This window comes from Sclerotinia sclerotiorum, genomic scaffold (assembly GCF_000146945.2).
Source record: "Sclerotinia sclerotiorum 1980 UF-70 scaffold_4 genomic scaffold, whole genome shotgun sequence".
Classification (NCBI taxonomy): Eukaryota; Fungi; Ascomycota; class Leotiomycetes; order Helotiales; family Sclerotiniaceae; genus Sclerotinia; species Sclerotinia sclerotiorum.
Genome location: NW_001820832.1, coordinates 649113 through 661348, shown reverse-complemented (window position 1 = coordinate 661348; position 12236 = coordinate 649113). Strand labels below are relative to the sequence as shown.

General features: G+C 42.6%; 3 protein-coding genes across 3 annotated transcripts in view; all 3 read left to right on the top strand.

The window, feature by feature from the left end:
• Positions 1-1533: 1533 nt before the first annotated feature.
• SS1G_03344 (hypothetical protein) lies at positions 1534-2982 on the top strand (the record flags this gene model as incomplete). Its single annotated transcript, XM_001595205.1, has 1 exon — positions 1534-2982. One exon carries the CDS (start codon positions 1534-1536, stop codon positions 2980-2982), a length of 1449 nt encoding a protein of 482 aa, XP_001595255.1.
• Positions 2983-5318: 2336 nt separating this feature from the next.
• Positions 5319-8090, top strand: SS1G_03343 (hypothetical protein; the record flags this gene model as incomplete). The annotated part of the gene is made up of 1 exon (XM_001595204.1): positions 5319-8090. The coding sequence occupies one exon, from the start codon at positions 5319-5321 to the stop codon at positions 8088-8090; it is 2772 nt and encodes a 923-aa protein (XP_001595254.1).
• Positions 8091-10732: 2642 nt separating this feature from the next.
• Positions 10733-12236, top strand: part of SS1G_03342 (hypothetical protein) — a gene marked incomplete at both ends in the record, with an annotated part of 3219 nt that continues 1715 nt past the window's right edge. Inside the window, 4 exons of the mRNA XM_001595203.1 lie at positions 10733-10842; positions 10901-11176; positions 11324-11552; positions 11602-12176. Coding sequence (XP_001595253.1) covers positions 10733-10842; positions 10901-11176; positions 11324-11552; positions 11602-12176 — 1190 coding nt within the window. The remainder of the gene's footprint in view (positions 10843-10900; positions 11177-11323; positions 11553-11601; positions 12177-12236) is intronic.

Sequence of the window (12236 nt, the reverse complement as noted above, 5' to 3'; positions counted from 1 at the left end):
AATGAATGAATAGGCACACAAGCAGTAACACAAAACACGGCATCAATTCCTCGAAATGGATATGTCCCTGTTGCTGAATAAGGTGATTGATTAGGCAGGTCGTCTCACCACAATAAGACGACGACGATGACACTGAGTTGAAAGATGTGTACGGAGTACAGTAGTAGGATGGATGATAATTGATAATATGATTCGGAAAGTCAGTGTCATTGATTGTGAATGATTGATTTCTTTAGGCGAAAGTAGGAAAGTCAAATATATTGGAATTCTCCATAACCGTTGAAGCCAAAATCCAATGAATAATGAATAATGAATGAATGAATGAAATTCAATGAATGCACTTGAATGCACCGGTACCTACTATTCAGGTAAGGTATCTGCTCCACAGGCAAATAAACATCAGCATCAGCATCATCATTTATCCCTTGCCCCGGTACTTATGTCCACCAGCCTTACTCGAAGGAAGTTCCTCCAGCCATTCAAGCCTTTCAAGGATAAGGATGTACATATGTGAGATGGGTGAAAGAATGGATCAGGGCCACTCTCTATACCCTTTTGCGTACTGTGTTTATCCAAATGATATGTGTTGTGGACGGGAAGGGGAAAAAAAAAGAAAAAAAAAAGAGAAAGCATGTGTTGATGATTCATTGCTGCAAAACATTTAAATGGGGTTTCCCTTCCTTTATCGTCATTGGAGAAGATATTCGAGAGATCTCTCATCATTTGCTTTTAAACCTTTCCAGTTTCCATCTGGTCTGTCCAATCTTCTTCAATCTGATTCCTTCCAAGCCTTGGAATTGGGTGCATCATTGACAACATATCACTTTGTTGACGTACTCCAATTGCCCAAAAGCTTATCCGATCTTCATAAGCCAAATCGCTCTCCAGCCTTCAGGTCGGACTTCAAAAGCTACTACCAGTTCTACCAGTTCTACCACCCACCCACTCATCCACTATCGTATACGATAGCTATCGCTTATCTCCCTCATTCCAGCTTATCTCCAAAGGTAGCCTGCCCTGCCCTGTCCTGCCTCTCCTGCCATCCATAGCCTTCATCTTAAAGTGGTGATTCAAATCAGCTGGACTTCTCCTTGACACAAACTACAAACATTCCTGCTTCGATTTTCTCCGTTTATTTATCTTTATATTCTCTCCAAAATTATTAATCGTCTTTTAATGTAAAAGGTTGAATATTCCGAAACTTCTCAAATCTATCACATACTACACCTTTGTTTGTAATTACACCAATATTCTCCCACATTATCCGACCATTAAGTCATGATAAGCTCTTGAATCACAGTACAAGCCGAGTACTGCGATGACCTGTGTATTAACAACTTGAAATTATACAAAACAGCTCGATAACTTCTTCCGATAAGACTTTTAAATTGTTGTTTGCACAGATTTTCCTCTTCATTTTCAAGGACGAATCCTGTTGAGCGTATTATTTAAATCCCCGACAAATTTGATTTCTATCAAGTAATAAATTACAACTGGTTCATGCAGTAGCTCTCAGGGCACGCGAGCAACATGATGCCTACTTCTTTCTCATTGTTCACTACACAAAAATCGAAATCAAAACCTTCAACATCTTCTTCCAAATCGACTTCCGAATCCAAATATGAACAAACCTCAGAAAACATGCCAAAGTCAACTTTCAGTCCTGAGCTTACGACCAACTTTACTTCATCGCCAGTTGTGATTCCTACCCGAGGCCACCACGATAGTTTCAAAAATGGGTTGGGATTTGAACCAAGAAAGGATCGTCGACAAACTACCAAAAAGTACTCGACACGTTCAGGTCGTCGCCCCCACGATGTCCATTCGCCCGATGCGATCCCTCCTTCTGTCGCCGCCCTGTTGGCGATTACCGCCATTCCACCTCCTAAATCACACAACAGCGTTCGCAGACAAGCTACATCTAGACAAAGGTTGACGGTGGATGCTATATTACAACATACTGCTGTTTCGGAGAAAGAAATGAGTATAACGTTCGGGATGAGTCCTATGGAGTTGTTGTTGAGTCCTCCAGAAGACATCGATTCGACCGATTGTTGTGGTTCGGAGAACGGGCCCGGATCGGTATTGTCGAGTAGGACTACATCGAGCGAATCCGTACCATCGTTGGATGATGCCTCTCTCAGTGATGCTTCCACTACACCAGGCTCAATAATAACACCGAGTTCCAGAGGCAGAAGGTCTTTGCCAACACGAAGGTATCAACCATCGTTTTCAGGCGAAAGTACTTTGCACGACCATCCCTTATCAGATGTGGATGTTGAAGAGCTTGACTTTAGAGTCTTCCAACGAGCATTAGATTTACCCAAGGATCAACAACCTATTGCCGGTGTCGAACCCCCACGTCGCAAGTCCGCATTTAAATCAAACTTGACTGCATCATTGCGTGCTCTGAGGTCCGCGGCAAAATCATTCTCGAGTCTCACAGCACCTATGATCACGCCTGATGATTTTCTTACAAGATCTATCATGTCAATTGACCCGAAAGTCCCGTTTACGGATGAAAGGATGCCACCTCTACTGGTTGATACACCTACTCCAGCACTACGTCGTTATCTCAACCCCACTACAAATGCACCCATGGATGCTCATGTGCCAACATCTCTCACTCAAACAATGAGTGCTACACAATGCACAGCATCCATTCAGATGCAAACCTACAAGGTTTCCAAGTCTCCAAGGGATACTCCGCCAGCCGGACCCAACAGGCGCGGACAAGCAAATTCTGAGCAGGCTTTCGCCGAGGTTGCCACCGGTCCAGTCGCACGTCAACGCGATATGAGGGAGAATAGTGATTTTATCCGAATTGCAGTCATGGAAATGGCAATGCGAAAAAATGGAAAGTTGGATGACCGCAAACCGGGAAGAGCGAGATGGGCTCTACCACCCAGACAGGCATCCAGCAAACCTTACGAAATTGGAAACGATGGAGTTCCTCTTCGATGGACTGCACTTACTTACTAAACAGAATCAGACATTCGTCGCAGACTATCCGGCATAATTCACGCGACACTCTCACCGACAAGCTTTTGGCTTCTCAAGTCTTCACATGTCATTGGCTCAAATTCATGGTTCATGATTTTTTCCGACGGGCGGATCTCAAGCGGTAGTTGGGCTTCACACCGGAGACGCCTTTCCAAATACCGACCTTCTAGAACCACGCTAGTCCCACAAAACGCATTCCCTTCCAGCGGGTGGGTGTATTCCCATCGACTTATTCAATTTATCCACTTTTACCCTGGAGCACGAGAAAAGGCTTTTTACACGATGACACATGGAAACTTCGGTGTTATGCATTCTATTGAAAATTTTATCAGTCGGTAGAGGAATTCCGATTACGAAATTTTTTACTTGGAGCTGTAATAGGTTGGCATTTTCTGTTACAACGTCTAGCAGTCGAACAGTCGCTTTTGATTTGAAATATCCATTCAAGGGATTGGTGGTTGCATATGACTGTCTATGGTCATGTGTGTGGTTTGGCGTAAGGATTCACGAGTGGTATGATATGGCATGGCATGATGACAGCCGAGGCTTCCAGCAGATCTTTAAGCAAGAAGAAAATGGAATTGGAATGGCGGGTAAAGTCGGAGTGGTCCAATGTGTTCTCCAGAGAGGTCAAAGCCCTAGCGATGAGGAGATTGACTTCTTGGGAATCCAGTGCGCGGGCTGAAATGCAGGTCCAAAAACAGGATCCACCAGCATTACCTCATCTCACATATGAGAATGAAACTTGTCATGCACCAAGGGTCCGGAAGGCATGGTTCTGCATATCAATTACGAAACTTGAATGCGTGTGTCTATTAGCGGTGGCGGAAGAACAACTTTCATTTCACGATTGAATTTTTTATGAGTACATTTAGGGGAGTTTGGAATTTGAGCTCTTCATAGCGATAACGAGCGCAGCGGTTTAAGGGAGTTTTTGTTTTTAGAGACGCTTCGTCCAATACGATATGGATTGTTCTATTAATCATCCTATACTGGAGTTTTATATGGATGGATTTTCAGATGATGATTGGATGGGGAGCACTGGAAACGGATGGAGTCGATATGATACTGGCTGGAACTTTTCCAATACCTATCCTCGTGGATTGAGGGAAAATAGATTATACGGATATGAATAAAGATTGAAGATATTCTTACAATATCTCTGGAGTGTGATTGTGATGATTATTGTGTGTGATTGAGGACTTGCGCGAATGGATACATAGGGTGAATGAATGGAGAGGTACACAATAACTATTTATATAGAATGAGAATCAATAAGTTGTTGTGATATTTGAAAGAATAGGATTTTGGTGATGAAGCGTGATTACTAGTCATCTAGGTAACCTTGTATAATTATGTTAAATTGGAAGATTTAGGTAGGTAGGTGTAAATACAGGTGTAGATGTTTGATATTTATTGTTGATGTTGAAGAGATGAAGACGGATATGGAATGGAGTTACTGGGTACTGGTTCATGGTGGTTATACCTTGTGAATATTGATAAGGAGAGATGGGAGAGATGATAGAGGTAAAAAGATAAATTTTTTAGATTTTTTTTAAGGTTGTGTTTGTTTACAGGGGTTACTAGGTAAATGAGCGGCTTTTATTAGCTCGATGGAACGGAATAAATAAACAAATTTTTGTTGATAGTGAATGAATTCGAATCATTTCTCACAGGGCTGGACTGAAGAATGGAAGTTATTCTATTTATTCCAGCGTTCTTCTATTTATTTTTAGGCCTGATTCTTAGGCTGCTCTGGACTGGAAAGTAACGCTTTCAACGTTGCGGCTTGTGCCTAGGGGGAAGCTAAAACCAGCCTACCTAGATAGATGGGTTCGTTAGCCGCAAACGTGGATAAGAGTAAATTCCTAGTATTCAGGTTAAATTAATATCCTATCTATGTACAAATTTATGCGATTGTTTTATTTGATTTGAATACGATTATGAAGCGCTTTATTAGAACACTCACTTCAAGAATTCATCATAATCTTTTCTTTTGATTCTTGATTCGATAATGATTTGATTGACAGAATCAATGGAATGGAATCTTCTATTACACGTCTCGTAGCGTATAAGCAATGATCTTATGACGGACGGGATCATTAATTAACTCCACAATACTTTGCATATGCTATTCATCAATACGAGTACCTTACCTTAGGTAGCTACTTACTCACAGAATTGTAAGCTTCACGAAACTTCCGCCACGGCAATACCATCGCAATCCGTCCCAATGCTTTTGAGTTCGAAATTCTTTGCGTCGCGGAAATTACGTATGAAGGATTGTAGCTTGTAGCATTGCATAGCAAGCTATCATGGCGGATCCAATTTTCAATGGTGATGCGAGTGATACGAAGACGGCGAAACTTACTCGACCGGTAACTGGTACGAGTACTGCTGCGAGGAATACACAACAATCTGCTGCGTTTGAGAATTCGGCCTCAGTTTCTGCTTCGACTTCGACGTTGCAATCGACTACATCTTCAACACCGCGAATTAATCATAATCCGAGTATCAATTCTCTACGCAATACACATGTAGGAGGAGCAGGAACAGAAACGGGAAGAGGGATATCAGCTGCGCAAAATGCTGCGTTGACGGGTGCTTCTTTGGCTTTTTCGAATGCGAAGGAGGGAAGAGCGAAAGCGAGAGTGGTACCCCCGGTTCCGAATAAGGGGAATGTGCAATTGGGGGAGAAGGGTTTGAATGGGAATGGTGGGGCATTGGCGGCTGCCGCGAAGGCTGGAGCTGTGGGACACAATGCTGGAGGAGGAGGTAGAACGAGAAGTCCATCGAAAGTCTCGGCGATGGATGAGGGGACGGTTCATGGACAACATATACTAGGGAGTGAGAAAACAGGAGAGAGTCAAACGACCGATGGGGGAAGTATTAATGGAAGACTGGAACATCAAATAGGACACACAGGGCTCCAAAAACGAAAGCAGAGATCCAATGGACATTTATTACCTCCTTTTTCAGGTAGTGGGAATAGCATGACGGAGCATGGTGCGAATATGAAGAGTAGTTCGGCAGCCTTTATGGCGGCTAATTTGGCGGCAAAAAGGAGTAGGGAGAGTAGTCCAAGTCAAAGTCATGGGACGGGAATTGGGATTGGGGGAGGACTAGGGAAACAGGGAAGTCCATTAATGAGTAGAAGACAAAGTTACGCGAGTTCGATTGATAGTCTGGATAGGAGGTTAGATGTATCGAGTATTCCTCCAACATCTAATTTGGTGGGGATGTGGGAGCAGGCGAATAGGGGTGTGAAGAAAGGAGGTGCAGGAGGAGGGGGAGAGAGTAGTAGTGATAGAGGAAACGAGGTTGTGAGTAGACAAGAGAGTTTGAGAAGACCGGCTTCGAGTCATGCGCCTGTGCCTGTTTTGAAGCCGGAAGGGCTGACGAGACCGGTTTCTTCTCACGTGCCGGACGTGGAGCTGGTGAAGTCGTCTGCGACGAAACCTGCTGTACAGCCTCCGAATACTTCATCACAAGCATCTATTTCTGACGAAATAAAGTCACCTGGAAAACCTGCAGTCCAACCCCAAATTGTTTACTCTCATACGTCGGAGCTAGAGCCAAAGAAGTCTGCTGCGAAGGCTTCAGTACCACTTCGACCTTCTTCTTCCCAAGACCTTATATCTGAAGAAACCAAATCTACCTCAAAGCCTGCAGTGCAACAACGACCTGTTTCTTCATATACTCCTGGCTCTGTGACTTTAAAGCCGTCTTCGAAATCTCCGGCGCAGAAACCTGTCATACATAATACTCGACCTGTTTCTTCTCATGGCCCGTCGCCAAACTTTTCCGCGAAGCCTTCAATACAGAAGCTCTCTCGGCCTGTTTCTTCTCATAGCCCTCCGCCTACCAAGCCATCAGCAAAACCCTCATCGCAATCTATTAGACCTATATCTCCTCGTGCTATGGAATCTACCGAGTCACTCTCAAAATCACCAGTACAAAAACCTTCCATACCTCCCTCGCGACATACGCCTGCCGATGCTCCTGCGTTGAATACCCAATCTGCGAAGCCTCAAGTGCAAGCTCCTCGGCCGCTTTCAATGCATTCACCTATTTTGAAACCTGCTGACCGAGACGAACCATCCTTAAAACCTCCCGTCCAACCTCCACGACATTCTTCGACCAAGACGCCGCCTAAATCTCCCAGACCTAAACCGCCATTCGAACCTCCAGTATCGAAGCAGTCCTACAACAATAATTATGACGATGATGATGGATCTTCAGATGATTCCTTTGTTTCCGCCTCTTCCCAACCTAAACCCAAATCCCCTTCCTTCCGTGCAAAAATAGCGCAGCAAAAACGAAGTCAGTCAACCTCCATATCCTCAATGAATGTCAATTCCCTGGCCAATGCCATCGTAGCCGGGTCTCTCGCCTCATCCCGTGCTTCTACCCCTTCCATATCTTCTGGAACTACTCGGGCTCCAGCTCCTCCTCCTACTCGACGACACAAAAATCTACATATCTTCCATTCCGATAATTCCAGGACACCTACACCTCCTCATAACAATGGATCTGCAGCTGGAGTGCCAATTATGAAAACTACGATGAGGAAGCCTAAAACGGGAAAGGAACTCAAGGAAGAAGAAGGAGAGGGAGAGAAAAGAAGAGCTAAAAAACATTTGGTTAAAAAACATCCGAATAAACATAATGAGGGAAATCGGAAACGTTGGAGAGACGGGATCACGGAAAGGGAGAGAAAAAGATATGAAGCTGTATGGGCTAGTAATAAAGGATTATTTCCATATACGATTAATCAGGATGGGGAAATGGTAGAAGTGGATGGCGCGGTGGATACCGTGCCCGGTATCGTGGTTAGGGATATTTGGGAAAGGAGTAGACTAGGGGAGGATGTTTTAGAAGAAGTGTGGGGTTTGGTTGAGGGCAGGGGATACAGAAGTCGTCTTGTGGCGAATATGAAGGCGGGGGGACGGTTGGAAAAAGATGAGTTTGTGGTGGGATTGTGGCTTATTGATCAGAGGTTGAAGGGGAGAAAGTTACCCGGTAGGGTCGGATCTAGTGTTTGGGGGAGTGCGGGGCCGATGGGTGGGATTAAAATTAGGTCGTAGTTTTTATCGGTTTCTTTTTTCGGGTTTTTGGGGGAGCGGAGAGATGAGTGTATAGAAGAGGTGTGCGGAGGTTGGAATCGGATTGAAATGGAATGGTGTATTTGATTAATGGGGAATGCGGAATGCGGAATAGGGGAATAATGGAGAAGCTATGCTATGCTATCCTATACAATGCAACGTAGGTAGTAAAGGGAGTTTATTAGAAGAAGGACTTTAGATTTTCAATAGATGGCTCGCGCTAGTCTAGTCTAGTTTAGGATGTGGATGAGTTGAGTTTGTAGGTTGATAAGTGTATATAATTAAAGCAAATATAATAAGTGTAGGATTTGATGGTATTTTTATACAAGTTGTATTATTATTGACCTTGATCTTGATCTTAATGTATTAATATATTTCTTATATAAATATAATGAAAAAGTGATATAATGTTATATTATATAGATAGTGTTAAAGTGAATGGTTCCTGCGTAGCACGTGCATAGGGCACTAGTTCTATTAGGACTAGATTGAGAAGCTCTCTGTAGGAGAATGAGTGTGTCACGATTCACCATTAGGTTTGATGGTGTTACGATGGTAGCAACTGATTAATTAGGAGAGCTTAGGCCTTGTGCAAACACGATCAGATTTCATCGAATTAGTATGTGATCTTGGTCACCTGAAGATCGTATGCGCACGCACCATCACAAATCACGTGATAAGGAGCCCTGAGGAGCCAGAAAGCTCCTAGGGGCTCCCTTTATCGTTCATTATATAGTCAGAGTAGTTTCATAGTTTAGGAGCTTCGTGCTCAACTTAGTTATCAATTAGTCTACCTACATTCTACTTGATCTAGTAACGTATTCACTTTCAAGTGAATACCAGTGATAAAGCCTTAACCCATAACTACCAACCGACGAACCTTAGGCAGCCGCTGCCTTTAGTATAGTATCGTTACATATCGTTACAGAGTGATTCATATACAAGACCAATATAGCCTCAGTTCTGCCCTATCAGCTTCCCACTATTCCCTGTGTAAGGTCATTCCTTTTAACAGATAGTATTAATTATACTTATTATATTTATATTTTAGATTTTAAATCTTGAATTTTTAATTTTGTTGTTGTCACGATTCACCATTAGGATTGATGGTGTTACGATGGTAACAAACTGATTAATTAGGAGAGCTTAGGCCGTGTGCAAACACGATCAGATTTCATCGAATTAGTATGTGATCTTGGTCACCTGAAGATCGTATGCGCACGCACCATCAGAAATCGCGTGATAAGGAGTCTTGAGGATGTGACGCCTCACACCTCCGGGTCACGTGGCATGCCCCGTTTGTATTTAATCATAGGAAAACTCTCTACTCTTGTTTTCCTTCTTCTTTTCTCCTTAGCTTAGTATTTTCTAATACAAGATACTTTACCCAGTATTCTTGAGTGTGACAGAGGAGCCAGAAAGCTTTTAGGGGCCCCCTTTATTGTTCAGTATATAGTCAGAGTAGTTTCATAGTTTAGGAGCTTCGTGCTCAACTTAGTTATCAATTAGTTTACCTACATTCTACTTGATCTAGTAACGACTTCACTTCCAAGTGAAGACTAGTGATAAAGCCTTAACCCACAACTACCAACCAGACGAAACCTCAGGCAGCCGCTGCCTCCGGTACAGTATCGTTACAGTTGTTTTGATAAGATTACAAGATTTTATATCAATAAGATAAACAAAAAATTAAATAAATATATATAAATATGTTACGACGGGCTACACAACTACCATTACATGACCAAGGCACGTGATTACAAGTGATCAGTAGTGATCATTAAGGATCACTAAGGATCACGGTATAGGTGATTATGAAGGATCATGAAGGATCACCAGTGATCATAGAAGCATGAAGGTCTATATAATCAAGATGGATTTCCTTTGTATAGAGCTTCGTGCTCAAGATCAATCATTTAGTATACTCTACTATTAGTTACGAATTGCATTATTGTCATTACTTTAAGTCCCTGCTTGACGCCTAGTTATAAACCACCTCGAGAGCCTAGAGCACTTCCACGTGATCTAGACGGCAAACCTCGTAACATACATCTTGAATGAAAGCTGGTCGCTACGCTACCAAGACAGAAGAGAAGTAGGATCAATAAGTGAGAAAAGTGGGAAGAAATCGTAGAATTGCTGTGGGAAGTTGTAAAATTGAGGAATTTGTAATTGTGATAAAGCAGCTGAGAAATTGGTATACTTCTCTTTTAGATTGTCGCTGATAAGTTGAGAGCTTGGGGAGTATTTACTGGGGTATAGTGGTTATTTCCAGCACACAATTACAGACGCCTTGGTCTAGCAATACTACGGCAAGTAGTTATGCAAATTTTTAGGAGTCCTTCGAAACTTGAATGATTGGCCACGGATACGATTTTCATTGGAGATGGTAAGTTTTGTGGTGATTTGGTGATTATACTGTATTATTTAATTCAAGCTCAAGCTCTAACTTGACATCGAAGTTATTCTAGCGGCCAAAAAGACAAGACTAAGGCATATACACGTGACGACGTGATAATATCGCGCTTGGCTAGGCAACATGATCCCTTGAACGTTGGAGAGATCTACTTAAAAAATCAACTATCAATTATTTTCAAATTTAATAAAACACAATATCATGAACCATGGCATCAAGTCAACAGAATAAAAACAAGAAGCCAAGTCCTGAGGCTATAGCTGACGATGAACGTCAATATACATATAGCACCATTAGTAAAGAAGAGCTTAACGACAAGTAAGTTGAATCAATTAGAAATCGTTCCAATTATTATCAAATCTAACCAAAATTAAAGATATCCAGATCGTCCTCGTAATCATGGAAAAACATTACCATTCCACGAATTATTTCAATCTCTCTTCGATCCTCTTGAAGCCAACAAGAATAAAAAGCCAGGTCCAGCCGCTGCGCGAAAGAAATTAGGACCACATGGACCTAATACTCTTTCTCCTAATGAAATACGAAAGAATATCATCGTCCGATTTATGTCGAGATGGCGCAGCGAAGTGGGCGATGATTTCTACCCCGCGTTACGACTTATCATTCCCGAAAAAGATCGCGATCGAGCTATGTACGGGCTGAAAGAAGCTTCGGTTGGAAGACTCATTATTAAGCTTCTAAATCTGTCTAAAGATTCGGATGATGGATATAATCTCATTAACTGGAAACTTCCTGCGCGTGGTCCTCCGAGTGCTAATTCGGGGGATTTTCCTGGTAGGTGCTATGAGGTTTTGTCGAAACGACCCATGCGACAGAAGGTTGGAGATATGACTATTGGGGAGGCTAATGAGATGCTTGACAAACTTGCTTTGGCGCAAAAGGAGGAACATCAGTTGCCTATCTTTCGGGAATTTTATCAGAAGATGAATGCGGAGGAATTAGTATGGTTGATTCGAATGATTCTTCGACAGATGAAAATTGGTGCTTCAGAAAAGACTTTTCTTAATGTAAGTTGCTGTCGAATCTTTCTGATAATCTACTAATTCATTGATATAGCTCTGGCATCCAGATGGAGAGGCGCTTTTTAATGTTTCTTCTAGTCTCCGTCGAGTCTGTTGGGAACTTACGGATCCCAATGTCACCTTAGAAGCTGATGAGACGGGCGTGGAATTAATGTCATGTTTCCAACCCCAACTCGCACAATTCATGTCAAATTCATTCGAGAAAATGGTGGAAAAAATGTGTGCCCAAAATCCCCGCGATAAGGGCAATGGTTCAGAATTTTGGATTGAGGAGAAATTAGACGGCGAAAGAATCCAGATGCACATGGAAGAGGATGATGATATTCCAGGAGGTCGCCGTTTTATCTGGTGGTCTAGAAAGGGTAAAGATTATACGTATCTCTACGGGAATGGTTTTGAGGATGACAATTCAGCACTGACAAGGCATATGAAGAACGCGTTCGATCCAAGAGTAAGTAGTATTATATTAGACGGCGAGATGATCACATGGGATCCTGTTACGAATAAGATGGTGGCATTTGGCACTCTGAAAACTGCCGCAATATCAGGAGGAAAGGATCCATTCTCTGCTACAGCGGCTAGGCCCGTCTTCAAAGTCTTCGACTGCTTGTATGTTAACGGGAAAAATATCACAAAATATACCTTGAAAGATAGGCGCAATGTATGGAG